Below are 15804 nucleotides of genomic sequence, written 5' to 3'. Positions count from 1 at the left end.
AGGCGCCTGTTGTCGCTTCTTGGAAGTGAGGCACAAAGGAAACACAGGTCTGTTTATAACCACAAAGCAGTCTGTTACAAAGCCCACTTCAACGCTAGTGAAAAGACTGAATTCACTTTGCCTTTATTTACTGGAACACACACATTTAAACCTTCAGCATCGCAGTATCACTTTCATTCATTCGACACTTTGATAAAACCACAGTGAGCAGATTACAATAGCAGCCCTTTATTACCCACAATGGAGTCTTGACAGTAAGACTTATAGTAAAAGAGTTACAGTCACATCAAAGAAAGCACAGAAGCATTAGCTATTTAAATCATTATTATAGCAATGAAAATAAATCTGTTTTGCTTGGTTATTTTGAGCTCTTTAAAAAGAGTAACAATACAGCAACAAGAGAGGCCATTTAAACCAAGGCAGCTTTTAAGCATTTGCTGGGGTAATAGCTAGTTGAAGTTTTATCCAAACCTACAAAACGTAAACACTTGAAAGAACTGGATATTGCTATAAAAAAGTCACTTCCAGCTAATTACTTTAACAATTAACAGAGCAAGGCTCCTGTGTCACAGACTTTCAGTGCAGCCTGATGTCTGTTGCAGCAGCACATTCATGATCTACTGCAAGTGCAGGACTGCAAGGCTGGCCATAGCAAACCTTTTAAAGACATGACCAGTATCTCCTCGCTAATCATCCTCCTTCAGATCGCTCAGTCCAGGCTCACGTACTCCATGGTTCAGACCAGTGGGGCGCCTGTTATCTCCAATAATATTGGTGCAGATCAGCATCACAGCAACCAAAAAGAAGAAGATCATAGTGGCCAGGAGTTGAGCTGTAAAAGAAGCGACTGCAAGAGAAGAGAGGCACTGTCAGCACAGAGCTCTCATTAAATAGGTCAAGAGTAAGCGTAGATCATATCGGTAAAAAAAAAACCTTTAAGGATTCCCCACAGTCTCTTTCATTTTCACCCCCTTAAACTGAAAATACAGTCAGTATGTGTGAGCTGGAAATCATAAATTAGAGTATGGTACTGTAATCATGAACCACCACCAGTAGAGTGAAGCTGGTGTTCCTCTCCCCATAGCTGTTCCTCACCACACACCAGTACACCCCCTCATCCTCTCTCTGCACCGCTCCAACATGGAGGGTCTCGTTGCTGCACACAACAGGAGGCTCCGCGGGGGTCAGCCTGCCCCCCCCCCCCCCGTCCTTGAACCACCCTGTCCAGGGTCGAGGGTTCCCATCCGGACAGCAGGACACGTGTAAGGGGGACCCCGCTGGGTGCTCCAGGGTTTTGTTTGATCCTTCCCCTGGGATAGGTCTGTTCTGGGATGTTAGGTTCAAGGATTGGGGTCCATCTAGGGAAAACATTACAGGACTCTGTTTAAAGTTATAAGATTGCAATCAATCTGCTTCTGTTTTCACTAACTCTGTATATTTCTATTGGTTCTTTGAGATTTAAAAAAAAAAAATGCAGATCTTTTAGTAGTTCCAAAAAAATGTCTTAAATCAACTGGAGCCAGAATTTTTTTGCGCCTCGTTTGTTAGGCAGATGCTTTTACAAAACTGACAGTAGCTGGAGTGTACTCTATACATAATCTCTCTGGTTTTGTTTTTAACTTTGTACAGTGCTCAGAACTATTATTACAGGTGTTTAAATTGGGTCTATAAAAAGCTGGATATTGTTGAGTTTACACTGTCTGGTGAACAGCTAACCCCTCTACAATGAGTCCTTGAACAAAATAATATTATTTAAATTAAGGAAGCCCCAGCATCGAAGATATTAATGCATTCAAACAAAAGCAGCAATAACAATTAGAGAATTATAATCCTACACGTGAGCACCTCAAATTGAACCTCTCTGAGCTCATCCAGACACACAGACTGCAAACAGAGAACAAACCAAATCTTCGTTTACCTTCCGACCATGGGTGCAGTTCATCAGAAAATAGCACAAGGACAAGACAGAGGAAAACTTCGGTTGACATCATTCCTGCTACAACTCCTATCCTTTTGGATGTGCAACCAGGCGCTGTGCAAACAAAGCAGAGTTGATTGGGGCGACCAGTCCCAGATCAGAGCACGGAGGAGTGAGCACTGAATACTGAGCTGCTGTGGAGTGACTCGCGTAACAAACTCGGACAGTGTATTGAAACGGAAATTGAAGGGCTTTCAGCAGGACTGTAAGTGCTGAGGTTTAAGAACTAAAAAGGCATGAAGTCATTTACCACAGAGTGACACCCATATAGTATTACACAACAAGTTTGTTGCATTGGATGGTCCTATTTTAATGATTTAATGAGTACTTAAAAAATCATAGCACACAGGTCTTTATTTAGGGAAAATAAATGACACACACAGTTAGTGAAGGTAATTATATTTTATTTTTGTTTGACATCAGAGACTAAAGGTAAAATGTGTAATAAATGCAATAGCAAAACTAGCAGTCAGCCTGTGTATCAATCTGTCTAAAAGTGTAAATGACACTATGTGTACCTTTTTTTTTTAAGAAACACTACAAGAGAACTGGGGGAGATGGGGCTCAGATGGAACAGAGTTACCATCATTATCTGAGCAGGTAATTTTGTATTATTATTATTATTTCCCCCCTTGATAAGCATCACACAGCGTCTGTAAGTTGTTTTGTGTTTTAGTCTGTCGGTCTGTCACTGTTAGGTCGTCCTGCTCTCTCAGTTAGCCAGGGTGGGTAAAACGTGGATCTTTCTTTCAACCTCTTTGCAGTACTTCTCTGGTAGACCTGCCTCTCTGCAGAGAAAACAACAAGAAAATTATATATTAATAAAAGATATATGCCCATGCTCTTTTAAGCAAAAACTTTCTTGTGCAAACTTTTTTCAAAAAAGGAATTAAATCTACATTACCAATTGTTTCTTTTTACAAGTTTAGACGTATGTAAAATGATTGATATAATAAATATATACTGGTAAAAAAAAGCTATAGTTTCATTTTCTAAAACATTTGTTTTTGATTGTTTCTTGGTGGTGTTAATGCACCAGATATTCAACAGGTGAGGTGAAAAGGACCCTTGCTTCTCTCAGCTCTTTCTCCCTGTCTCACCGGAGCTCTCTGAGTTTCTTGAATTTGATCTCATCCAGGTGCGCTCTCCTGTCTCTCGCCTCCTGGTTCAGCCGCTCTCCCTCGCGGAAGTTCTCTCTGCGGTTTTCAATGGCCTGTGCCTCTCTCTCTCGGATCTGCTTCCGCACCCCGTCCGCGTTGTGAAACTTCTCCCGCTGGCTCTTCTCCTCCTTCTCCTTGTCATGAGCGATTGACGTCTCCAGGGCCCTGAGCAAGAGACAGAGAGATTGTTACTGCAGCCAGATGTCAGGTAAAATTAGCACAATACAGATGATACAAACATACAAAACTAATATACATATATATATATATATATATATATATATATATATATATGTAGACCCGTGAATATCGGCCAGCAAAGAGAAAGATATATATCAATACCTAAGGTCAGCCAGGCAGGAGTGTACAGTTACCTCAGCACTCTGTTGAACTCGGACCGCTCCCTGCCAGCCTCCACGGACAGCAGGTGTTCCTTGTGAGCCACCTGCTGCAGCCTGTCTCTCGTCAGCTCCTCGTACTCCTTGGCTTTGTTCAGCGCATCCTGTTTCTCCTTCCGACGCCACTCTCGCTCAGCCGCCTCCTGGTTCCTGCGAGCGCGCAGCGCGTCCTGACCGGGGCGGATTTAACAATGAGCAATTCTATCAGCATGTTAGGTAAACACCCGCACCGCCTTACAATTTATATAACTAATTCTGTTATTTGTTATTACCTACGAGAAATGGCATTCTGTTGTATTCACTTGTCTTGCACTGATTTCAGATTGTAGTATACTGTATCCCAACATTCAAAATGTTAATATAGAGGGCTCTTAACTGCTCGTATTTTTTTTTGTTTTGCTTTTAGCAGAAAACACTGGGCTAACTTTTCACTGGAGCAAGATCTTAGTAAGCTTCATGAGCAGCTGAAACCCGGAAGCAGCAAAGAGAAAGTGAGCCCTTCACCTGCTCCGCGCGGTGGTCTCTATCTCTCTCCTGCAGGGCGCGCAAGCGAGCCACATCCTGCTCCTTCTCCTTCTTGATTCGCTCCTGCTCTGCTTCATACTCTGCCTCTCGCTCCTGATGAGATAATAAATATTGGGTGCGTTAAGTAACGGAGCCACTCAGTGAAAGACCCTCTCTGATCTGTCCACTCCTCCCTCTCTCACCAGCTTCTTGCGGGTATACTCCAAGGCGTGCAGGTCGGCCAGCCTCTCCTCTTCTTTCTTGCGTTCCTTTGCTCGCAGGTTGGCCTCATTGATCAGCTGGATCTCTCGCTGCATCCGACGCTGCTCCTCCCACTTCCTCTGCAGGTTCTGGGGGGCGCAAGTTAGAAGAGAGAGAAATCAAAATTGACAGAAAAGATTCCTCTATCTTCTCAGGTCTAAGTGGGGGTAGACAGTTCCACAAGTGCACGTGTTCTTCCAGGCAGGACAGCTACCTCCATCTCCTCCACCTGGAGCTGTTCAAGTTTATCCAGGACATGCTGCCCTTCTTGCTCCTTAAACTCCTCGTTCAGCAGTCGCTCCTCCTGCCTCTCTGCCATCTGCTGTATGATCTGCACCTTCCCTCTGCGACAGACAGAGAATGAGACAATGAGCCAATGAGATGATAGAGAATAAGGAACTGAAAGGGAGAGACGCAGGGACAGGGTATTCAACAGTGCCCTCACAGACATTTTTTTGTAGCCTGACATGCAGATACACAGCACATGCTGAATGTGCACAAGAAAGCATTGTAGATGTGTCCTAAATGTTTACAGAAAGAAAAACAAACAGGTACATTTATAAAAGTCACAAAGTGGAATCTCTCAATGACAGCTGCCAAAGGGACTGGGTAAAATGGTCTGAATAGAGAGCTGGTTCTAATAGAGGGAGATCTTCAGTTTTTCTCCATATTGAAAGGTGCTGGTCTGACTGGTATTTATGCGGTGCAAATTTTGCAATGGAGATATATCTGACTCAAAGTAAGGGTGTATTCCTGGAGTGAGAGTGCAGTGTAGTAGAGGAACAGCATGAATTCCTACTCGATTCTCTGCTGCTTCCTCATCTCATCAATCTCTTCCTGCATCTTGATGGCTTTCCTTCGCTCTACTTCCATCATAGCATCTAGCCTCTTCTCCTCCTCTTGCAGCTCTGACAGGATCTGTTTCTTCTCCAAGATCTGAGTGTCTCGTATCGCGTGGCACTGCGAGCCCAGGATGAGCTGAGAACGAGGGAGATAGGCTGAGAGGGTTAGAAAGAGAGGAGGAGAGGGTGCGAAGGGACAAAGCAAGAGGGAGAAAGGCGGAGAGGTGAGAGAGAGCAAAAGGAAGAAAGTGAGAGAGACGGTTCACCTCATTGATGTGTTTGATTTCGTCCTCTTGTTCCATTCTCAGCGCATTGGCTCTCTCCAACAGGTACTGTGCTTTGTCCCTGGCTTCTGCCTCCAGCTCACTCAGCCCAGCGTTCCTCCTGCGAGAGAAATCCGCCTGCCGCAGTCGAGCCTTCCTGTCCTCCGCTGCTTCCTGACAGAGGGAGGAGAGCAAGATGACACAGCAGCAAATACCTAAACTGAAGTCGCCACCAGCTCCTGCAGTGGAAAGTTGGCATCTCTGTAATTTATTTTGGGGGGCTTGTGGATTCACGTTTTCGGTGCCGATATCAGTTGCCATTCACATATGTAAAGTAAGGCAAGTTGGACAAAAAAGGAGGTATTGAGATGTAACCTTTACAGTGTAGTTTTACAAGAGGTAGAGGGAAAGAGAGATGCAAAGTGAGAGAGTGTGTGTCTGGAGCAGTCCTCACTATGGCTGCCTCTCTCTTCCTGGTCTGAGCAGCAAGCTCCGCCTCTTTCTCCTCAGCGGTCAGGACACGGGAGGCAGAAGTGATTCGCTGGAACTCCTGAGGACACATTATAACTGACAAGCCAGAGGGGTCCTCGCTCGGGATTCTAGATGGGTAAAAACAAATATTTAATTAGGGAGAGAGGGCAGACAGACAGACAGACAGAGATTAGAGATGGAAATACAATATTTTTATTCAGTACAACTTGTTTTTATTCCAGTGCAACATTTTGTTTTGAACCCTGGCATGCATGGTGAACTCATATGGGGAAAGTTTTTTTTTAAAAAAAAACCTCCGCTAGTCTAAAGGAGGTGGTTAAAGAAAAGAGCTTGTAATCAGGAGGTCCCCAATTGAAATCCTTACTCAGCCATTGGCCCATTGTGTGACCCTGAGCAAGTCACTTAACCACCTTGTGCTCTTGTCTTTCGGGTGACAATACATATTATGTGTCCAAAACTACTTTTTTTTCAGCTGTTATCAATATTTAGTGTATGAAATACTTAATGGGTAAAAAGGTCATCTTGGCTCCTTATACCAGCCTTGATGGGAAACAGCACTTTGCAGATGCCCAGGCAGTCAGAGACACTGACCTGAGATCTCGGATGAGGTCCTTGGTGATGATCCGGACTGTTTCTGGTTTTCGTGTTCCCCGGTTGGGAGCAGAGTGTGATAGCCCTCGTGATGCACTCCCGCCCTGTGCCTTTGAACCCTGGTTGTCAGAGGCAGAAAGCTGGAGGAGATAAATGATATACTATCATACTGTATGATAGCAGAGAGTAGACATATCGACTCCCGCTGTAACGACACACCATTGTGTATCATGCAGCTCTGGAGGTAGATGATTTGGTTGTTGGTTCAAAAGCTTAGGGAACATGAAGCTACTTTGTGGCTTGGAACTTTGTTTCAGAAGACTTGCTTTCAGGCCACTGCATGGCACAACAGGGGAGACTTGGGCTTTGATACAGCAAAGCTGCCTCAAACTAAGTCTCCCAGTCTCCTGCAACCACGTTTGAAGCCACAGTTCCTGAAAAAGTGGCTTTGTGTTCATTCAGCTTTGGGATCTGTCAAGTTCAAAATAGTATCAGACAAATTGAGCAGTAAAGAGAAATAGAGAAGAGAATGACAAAGGAAAAAAGAATGAGGAGTTACCTTCTTTGGCGTTGCAAACAGAGTCTCATCAACCTGGGAGGTGTAAGCTCGGGTTCGATAGCGCCGGGAACGGGAGCTCCCCGAGTGGACAGAGGAGGTGACACTCATCGGCTGCACAGAGGGGAGGGACAGAGCAGGGAGAGAGCCACCAAACGTGGCAGCGCATTCACAATTAACAAGTGGAGCCAGGCTGGTTCACACCAAAGTTATTCACTATTCCTTCACTAGATTTTTACAAAATAGTTCTTTTTATCCTAGTTTTTCCAATTTTACAATCAAAACCGCATTCTTTTTTTGTCATTGTTTAATTCCAATTTTATTAATATATTTATTTAGACTGTTTTAATTGTTCTATTGTTACAATTAAATTTCGTTTATTGCTAATTGAATATAATCAAACAGATGTGCTGTACACCGGTATGTACATGTTTATATATGCAGTACTTGCTATCCGGTGTGATGGGGCGTATTTTCAATGCGTTTACAGCAGCCTTTAAGTGCCCCGTTTTTTTCTGTAATTTGTATTCCTGAACTATAATAATAATAATAATAATACATTTGTGAGCATGTAATATTAAATGTCTCAAGGTGGTTCATTTTCATACTGCAAAGGATCGCTACGGTTTCATCTTCCTCTGCCGGTGTGAGCGGCAGCGTGTGCGGTAATCGTGTAAGGACACGGGAAAGGACACTGGGGCTTTGGGGAGGCTGTTCTGGGGTGTGTATGTGTGGTATTTAGTTTTTAGTTGTGTATTTTAAATGTTTATAATTTTTGATGTGGTTGTACATGTCTGCCATATCTCTCCGTGTCGCTCTTTTCTACTTTATTTTTCCTTCTAAACAATTATCTGATGCTCGATCACATTCCCTTCTGTAAACGTTGCTTTAATTGTATTATTTTCTGTTTGTGTGTTTGTCCAGGGTGCAACTCATCTTATGACACGTCATACATGTTAAAAAAATTGTACGTTGTCCCTGTCAAATTAATACATAAATAAAATATAACCATGGTAAACGACACAATTAAACGCGTATAAAAAATATATCGGTATTCATACACTTCCTACCTTGTTAATCATATTTCAAACTTACCTTTTTTTATTTAGTACTATTTGACGGTATCGCGTCGACTTTTAAGAAAACAAAAATGAGGAAACCCTTTAAAAAGGTTCCAACTAAACTGTAGAATAAACGTGAACAAATAAGTAAAACAAAAAAAAATAAATAAATAAATTTAACAGCTCCACCACCACCCTCCCTGCAGCACGATATTTGTGTCGCTGCGTCTCCATAGAAACAGAACCCCCACGACAGGAAGGTCGTCTCCACGGAGACACAATCACAACGTTTGTGTCGTTACCAGGGAGACGGTGTCATATGATGTGGGTGGTTAGCAGTGTTCGCTGGGAAATAGAGTCACGTGTTGGGGGTGATTGAGTCTTTCCAGGACATGCAGGAGAACACGTGGGAAATGTTGCATGTGAACGAATGAGCAGCGCTGTTGAACACGTGTTTTCATCCCACCTTTCTGGGTTTTTTTTTGGTGTCCTAGTTAACTGCAATAGTGCAAACAGTTCTATTCAAATCTCAGATGAATGTATCTGAAGGAAATAAAGGGACAAAGGAGCAGTTAAAATTTTATTTAAAATATATTTAATAGTTACAAAACATACAAAAAAGATTTGATTTTACAAACACCTGTATGCTTGGCTAGAGATACTGAAATATAGCTTGCTATTGTAGATAGATAGATACTTGGACAGCAAAATACCCTCCTAGAAGTAAGACCAGTCTCATCCTAATTTAGATAGTGATATACTTTGTTCTCTCTCTCTCTCTCTCTCTCTCTCTCTCTCTCTCTCTCTCTCTCTCTCTCTCTCTCTCTCTCTCTCACTCTCACACTCACACACACACACACACACACACACATATATATATATATATATATATATATATATATATATATATATATATATATATATATATATATATATATGAAAATTGGAAACATTATGTATTTGGCTTGGCTTAATATATTCTCCAAACATCTGCTTATCTGCGTAACACATTTTGGCTTTAAATGTCTCGCACCCATTCACTAACTCGCTCACTCATCTCCCAGCTTTGTTTTCTGTCTTGATTGACGCTTCCGGAAAAGCATGAAAAGCAGTAATGACACACAGGCCATGCACAGCACTGCGATGGCCACGCCCACTCCTGCCAGGGTGATTCCGGAAGTGGGTACTGCGAAGAGTAGGAACGGAGTGCAAACAGAAAACAGCATGCTTAGATCTCAAGAACTGAGCGAGCACAGCCATTCTGCAGTTTGTATACTAAGAATAACAGAAGTATAGCACAGCTGCAGCATTGCCCTACAGGAAGTGGGTGTCTCAGTGAGGCATTAAGGCTGTTGGTTCGAATGCAAGTCAATAGCGAATGAAAGTCATTCCACTCGGGTGGCTGTTGGGATTCTACATGTAATGAATCCTGGTGCTTCAATCTGTTCCTAGCAGACAGTATCGCTTGGCTTAATCTTGCAGAGAGGCCCCCTTAAATGTAGGGTTGAGTAGCTGGGCGAGGAAGCTAACATTGGCACTGTACAGTACATGCTGTGTGGATAGATTGAAGACTCCAGTGCTGTCACACCAAGATATTTCAGAACGATTATTCATTTGTCTTACCTTTCAAGGGTTCTGTAGAAGGAACAACTGCAGAAGAGGAAAGGGGTGTCAGAATGGAGAACGTGGCATTTTCACACACACACATGCACACTTACACCTCCTACAATCTGCCACACAATTCAATGCATGGTTCTCAAGATAAAGCTTAAAAAGTACACATGGATGTAGTCATCCATTTCCCGCTGAATATCAAAGTGTATTTAAATAATCAACATAGATTTAAAAAAAAAAAAAAAAAAAAAAATCTTGAATTAACTCATGGCTCAAAGTTTTGTGAAGAGGGTCCTAAATAGACCTCTGCTCTCACCGCTTTCCACTTTGGTGACGATTGGTCCGGAGCTCACTGTCTCAGCTTCACTCACAGTCCCACTCTGACCTGACTGCATCTCTCTCCTCCTGCGAGACGACAGCGTGCAGTTCTGCGGGATTAGAGAGAGAGAGAGAGAGAGAGAGAGAGAGAGAGAGAGAGAGAGAGAGAGAGTCTTACAGTCCTTTTCACTGTTTTTTTTGTATTTGATGCATTAGAAATGGTTGAACTGAACAATGTGAAGGGCCACAGGGAAGAGTGGCTGGATCGTTCAGGTGTGACTGTGTTCGGCTGTGGCTTTGCTACCTGGCTGATGTCTTTGCACGCTGATTTCTCGCACAGCCGCGTGGCGCAGTGCAGGTAGAAGGTGGACACGGGCAGGTTCTTGTGCTCCACAAACCGAAATGTCTCGAACGAGAACCGAGCCAGCTGTTCCTGACCGTTCGAAATGATCACTGTCTGACCATCGCGAGTACAGCTGAGGAAAGAGAGAGAGGGCGAGAGCAGAGGCGTGATAAAGGGGGAAAGAGATGAGGGGTGAGGGGAAGGGAGAGAGAAAATGAGAGCAGAAACGTTAGAGCAGGGGTCTCCAACCCTGGTCCTAGAGAGCTACTGTGGCTGCTGGTTTTCATTTCAACCAATCTCTCTGTTACTTAACTGAATCAATTATTGGCTTAATTAGTCAATAGTAACAGGTGTTCCAGATCTTTAGCCACTGATGATGTAAAGACACCTGTAAAACCTGCTGGATAGGGGCTCTCCAGGGCCAGGGTTGGAGACCCCTGCGTTAGATAGATGCAGGGTGATGAGGGAAAGCGGGACAGAGGGGAAAGAGGAAAGAAGGGAGAGAGGTGAAGGGAGAGAAAGAGGAGGGAGATGGTGTGGAGGGAGAAAGGGAAGTGGGAGAGGGGGAGAGAGATGTAAGAGTTTGACAAAGATTAGATATCAATATTTACCGGGGGAATGTTTTTGTGTAAATGTGGTATGACAATGCACAAGGAGTGCCAGCTTGTGAGCCTGAGATTATTAGAAAAATAAGAGGGAGGGTGGGAAGAGGACTGACATAGACAGAGGAAGAGGGGCAGGGAGAGGGAATGAGAGGAGAGAGAGTTCTACTTACCCTACAAAGAGGTTGTAGAACAAGCTGCTGACAGGGAATGGAGAAGCTGTGACATAGCAGCGGTCCAGCAAGACATTAAACCTGCAAACACGCTGGATTTACTCATCTTGCAAAACCAGATTTATCTGCGAGATATACTGGGTTGTCGTGGTGTGGTCGCACCAGAACGCCACTCAGGAACTATTTTCCATATGCAGCAGTGGTGTTGTTAAAGAGGAACTTGCATCATCGGCAAGGTAAGTCACATGACTCTCATCTCCCGCACAACTGGCTGATTCAGTCAGCAGTCCTCTTGATGCAATGAAAAGAGCTTCTATTACAAGCTACGTTGAAGATGACAGCAACAGTGCATCGTCTATGATTGTGGACCCAAACACAAACAAAGACACTGAGACAAAGACACATACACAGCATTCAGTCAAGATGGAGAAATACATTTTGCACAATCACATGTAGAAATGATATAAATGCGTTACCTATTATAAGAGTCCAGTATACAAATAAAATGTGAATTTAGGAAATCTATATTTTAGTGACATTCTGGTATCTTCAGATGTAGGACTACAGCACTGCTGGGTGATGACTGACACACTGTTATCGCCGAACATGGACAGGAAGTCCACACTTTCCTCGCTGCACCCTTTCGCGCCGCTCTGCCGTGACTGTTTGCTTGTAAAGTCATGTTCTGTTAAAAAGTATTTCCTGCAATGCGCTGTCTGTCTCATTACCTGTCCGGGAGTTTTGTCGCTTTCACTTCGACGAAGATCCTCTTCTTCAGCTGCAGACCGGTGGGGGGGATGATCAAGTGGGTGGTGTACTTCCTGTCCTGCAGTATGACAAACATATAGAATTACTGAAAACTTACCTCAATTGCTTCCCAGTGGGAAACACACAGTATAGGGGCAGCACGGTAAAGCACAGAAAGCTTAGGCGTACAAAACTGCCCTTTTCCAGGCCTGTCTGCTCCCCTCACCTCAAACAGCTGCATGCTCAGGGTGCTGATGAAACTCCCGTTGCTATCTTTCACTATCAGACTCGCTCCGCTCCTGAGTAAACAGAGAGAGCGCAGTTGCAACTGGAAGTTAAACAGGAAACTGCAAAACACTCACTCAGAAGGTAAAACAGTAGGAAACGAAGTCAAGTAGACAACGTTTTGGCAGGTGTCTTCCACAAGAAACAGGAAACCTACCCACAATTTTCATTTTACACTGCATTACAGGCTTTTATTTTGATTCGGGGGATGCTAATAAGTTAATTTCCTGTGTAACAGGAAATAGAATCCCATTGCTACCATGTATTTTCTCTGGGAAGCCAGTTTGGTTCCTGTTACTGTGACACAGGGCAGTGATCTTACAGTGTAAGAATACTGTTAAAGTGATAAGGAAGTTGTTTTGAAGCCTTGGTTCCTCTTTCGTTTCGCACTCACACGTTCATCTCAGTGTTGTTGACGAGGTACTGCAAGGGATATCGGCAGGAGTAGATATAAATCAGCTCCTGCCGGTAGGTGATGGTTCCGGTAGTGGGGTCGAAGGAGTTAATCGCCCCGGAGATGTTGGCAAACTGGATTTTGGAGTAGTCTGAGAAGACCCCCGAACCCACCTCCTGGTCAATCTGTCCACGAGGGAGGGAGAGCAAGAGGGAGAGGTTCTGTTAGGGAGTACAACTTGGCTCTTCTTATTCTCTTAATGTTACAAAATGAGAAACAAATGCCTCAAGAGCACTCAAGGGAAGGGGTTATATTAGTTAGTCATTTGGTTCTGGTTTTGTAAAATGAACAGGCGTTTTTTCAAAAACTAGATATCGCGTGTTCCTTTCAAAGCTCCACACTGGAGCCCTACACAGTGAATGGAATTGCACAGCTGACACAGTGTATGAAAATAGTTTGTCAGCTGCTGTAAAACCTCTTTACTAGGGATTATGCTGGCTGTGCCAAATTTTGGTATTTTAATTGGTACCAGCCCTGGTCCCGGAGAGCAGCAAGGTCCTCTGGATTTTGTTTCCAATTACTTCATTGAACCAATTCTTTTCTAATCAACACTAACTTTTTTTTTCCAGATCTTTAGCCATTGATCCTGCAGGATTGTGGCTCTCCAGTGCTCTGAGCTATACTCTTGGCTTGCAGTGAAAGATGGGCTTTTAATGCAGCCCGCCTTTCAGGGTGCATTAATACCACCGGCTATGCAGGCGGCGCTGTGCTGTTTATTCTCAGAAGAGCCAGGGCGGTTACGGATACCCTCATAGCGTGGGCGCAGGTGGTGAGTTCCCACTCGCTGATGGAGAAGTTGTATTTCAGGATGGGAGGGTCCACCGACCAATCAGGGGTCCCGTGGCACGCGAGAGTGCGAAACTGCCCGTTGAGCACCATCAGCGATTCGTTATAGCCAGCGAAGTAGATCGGGCACAGCAGGATGCCCAGCTCCAGGATCTGAGTGCCACACATCACAGAGATGTCCGAGTTCGCTGGGTTAAGAGAGACAGACAGACAGGTAGCAGTAGTATTGGAAGCACTAGTCCCATTATAACTATGAACCAAAAAGTACTGTATCATATGTAGTCATATAATCATACTGTATCACATTTCCTTGCAAGGGTTAGTGAAGGGTAAACACATATTGTGAGCACACTTGAGAACGTTGGGTGGCAGGATGTTTTCAGCTATATGTGTGTAACTTTTGAATATTGGAATCAATAAATGGAAACTTACGAGCATAGCAATTGGTGTTGTGCGCACTCATTTGCAGACGTTGAAATTTGTTTTCTTGCATAATCATATGATATTAGCATTGCATTTGCAAGATTCCAATAAGTCAGTGAGTGTCATAAAGAGAAAGTGTATCGGTCTTCCCATCGGGGGAAGTCATGTAGACAGGAAGAAGACAGAGAGGCGGGTGGGAGAGACTGACCAGGTTCTCTGAAGGTGGAGTGAGTGCTACAGTCCTGCGCAGCGTCCCCTGCAGGAGAGAGAGAGAACAGACACGCCAATGCAAGGCCCCACATCATCTTCCAGCTGTGAAACAGAAAAGAAACAGCAATGGCTTGAGGGAAGTCAAAGGAGTTAGTCGTGGGATTCGGAGATCCCCATGATTCCCAACGGAGCTGGTAGAGCCAACCAGGCTGAATGAGGATGTTAAACAGAAGGTTTTTAACAGAAGTTAACATAACTTGGTTGTTTTCCCCACATCGTGTTGCTGATACCTCGTTTGCCTCAAGGTGGGCCAGCTGCCCACATTAGATACATCACAACCCTGCCGTGCCGCATTCCAGAACCAACCGGCTCACCGCCTCCAGGAAATATCATCTTTGCTTTTTTTGCTTGTTGATTTAGTGCACATTTATTGTACTGGCAAGCTTAAGTGTTCCCTTTTTACCAGAGGAACAATGACAACCCAGTCAGTAGTGTGATGAATACCTTCCTGATGTCCTGGCCTGCAGATCACTGGACTCTCGAATCTGTTTAAAAGGTACCCAATACCACTCGCATTGCAGTTCTGTGATAAGGACGCCTACATCTATGATAACCCTTTTCTGAAGGTAATTGTGCAGTTTTACAAGACCTGGTAATACTATGCTCTTACTTTAGTCTATCATGGTTATTGATATGGGTTAGCGTGCCTCTCTGGTCTTTACAGTGCTTATCTGTGCTTTACCATGCTTTCACTGTGCTGTATTACACTGCTATGTGGTAAGCGTTTATAAAATTCGTTTGGGGACAAGCCTGATTTTATATCAGTTCAGGTGGAAGGCTGGTGCATTAAGCGCTGCTTTTGTTTATGCTGCAATCTTTATTTTTAAAGAGAAGCAAAAAGAGAACAACAGTGAAGTAAAACACCTAATTTAGTCCTTCAATTAAACTAAAGTGAAGGGGATTAAATAGAATGAGGGCTAATTGGACCGAGGCTTGTGGGCACTGATGCAGTCAGCACTCATTGTGAAGCACAGTGAAGGGAGACAAGACAAAATCACAGAAAAACTAAAACACCACCAAAATGTGATCCAGTTCAGACAAGGTGCAAATACTGTGACAACCATAATCACAAACAACTAATAGGTTTTTGCTATAGGCTGGGATTGCATCTGCGTAGAGAAATTGAACACCACAAGAAGCAGTCAACAGAATGGACATTTTCAATTAAAGAACTACTGAACTATTGCCCTGTGCTCCTGACAGCGTACCTGTGCTGTACCATGTTCTCACAATGCTGCCTTTGCTATGGGAATGTTGCATAAGGCTTAGTTCAATGCATTAGTATTAAAGACTATAACAGCAGTGCCATAATTATAATCTAAGAGGGGTGTGGACACTGTTTATAAAAATGATCTAAGACAAGGCACTGGAAAGACACTCAGTATCTATAATAACTATTCAATATAATATTATAATATATATATATATATATATATATATATATATATATATATATATATATATATATATATATATATATATATATATATGTCTGCATTACCTGTCGCTGTACTGAATCCCATTCATCTGTTAATCACTCAGGGTCTGCGGTACAGGTAAGGCAAACTTCTTGATTCCCTCTTCTCTGCTGTCTTCCCAATTCTGCCCCCACTTATAGAGTGTCCTCCTTTCTGCTGATTGGCAGAGAAAGAGGGCAGGGGGGAGGGAGCTGGAGTGGAAAGG

General features: G+C 43.6%; 2 protein-coding genes across 2 annotated transcripts; both read right to left on the bottom strand.

The window, feature by feature from the left end:
* Positions 1-2365: 2365 nt before the first annotated feature.
* Positions 2366-8339, bottom strand: cfap45 (cilia and flagella associated protein 45). The gene is made up of 12 exons (XM_041242461.1): positions 8141-8339; positions 7049-7159; positions 6490-6629; positions 5861-6005; positions 5410-5580; positions 5101-5279; positions 4516-4645; positions 4244-4390; positions 4041-4154; positions 3513-3706; positions 3079-3303; positions 2366-2766 (listed from the first exon to the last, which is right to left on the bottom strand). The coding sequence occupies exons 2-12, from the start codon at positions 7154-7156 to the stop codon at positions 2691-2693; spliced, it is 1629 nt and encodes a 542-aa protein (XP_041098395.1). The 5' UTR covers positions 7157-7159; positions 8141-8339; the 3' UTR covers positions 2366-2690.
* A 699-nt stretch (positions 8340-9038) lies between these two features.
* si:ch73-261i21.5 (zona pellucida-like domain-containing protein 1) lies at positions 9039-15784 on the bottom strand. Its single transcript, XM_041242464.1, has 11 exons — positions 15623-15784; positions 14060-14163; positions 13390-13616; positions 12583-12767; positions 12130-12202; positions 11885-11982; positions 11157-11237; positions 10343-10514; positions 10037-10148; positions 9730-9756; positions 9039-9292 (listed from the first exon to the last, which is right to left on the bottom strand). Exons 1-11 carry the CDS (start codon positions 15646-15648, stop codon positions 9156-9158), a joined length of 1242 nt encoding a protein of 413 aa, XP_041098398.1. The 5' UTR covers positions 15649-15784; the 3' UTR covers positions 9039-9155.
* Between the last annotated feature and the right edge of the window lie 20 nt (positions 15785-15804).

This window comes from Polyodon spathula, unplaced genomic scaffold (genome assembly GCF_017654505.1).
Source record: "Polyodon spathula isolate WHYD16114869_AA unplaced genomic scaffold, ASM1765450v1 scaffolds_1298, whole genome shotgun sequence".
NCBI classification, from domain to species: domain Eukaryota; kingdom Metazoa; phylum Chordata; class Actinopteri; order Acipenseriformes; family Polyodontidae; genus Polyodon; species Polyodon spathula.
This window is presented reverse-complemented; position numbering and strand designations above follow the sequence as displayed.

What these genes read in the sequence shown, in the direction of transcription:
- cfap45 (XM_041242461.1), bottom strand. Translation starts at nt 7,156, where the DNA reads ATGAGTGTCACCTCCTCTGTCCACTCGGGGAGCTCCCGTTCCCGGCGC. An exon ending in GACCTCATCCGAGATCTCAG is followed by an intron (nt 6,006 to 6,489) that starts GTCAGTGTCTCT and finishes TTACCCATCTAG; the next exon opens with AATCCCGAGCGAGGACCCCT. An exon ending in AGGAAGCAGCAGAGAATCGA is followed by an intron (nt 4,646 to 5,100) that starts GTAGGAATTCAT and finishes TGTCTGTCGCAG; the next exon opens with AGGGAAGGTGCAGATCATAC.
- si:ch73-261i21.5 (XM_041242464.1), bottom strand. Translation starts at nt 15,648, where the DNA reads ATGAATGGGATTCAGTACAGCGACAG. An exon ending in AACAACACTGAGATGAACGT is followed by an intron (nt 12,203 to 12,582) that starts GTGAGTGCGAAA and finishes CTGTTTACTCAG; the next exon opens with GAGCGGAGCGAGTCTGATAG. An exon ending in TTCTACAGAACCCTTGAAAG is followed by an intron (nt 9,293 to 9,729) that starts GTAAGACAAATG and finishes TACTCTTCGCAG; the next exon opens with TACCCACTTCCGGAATCACC.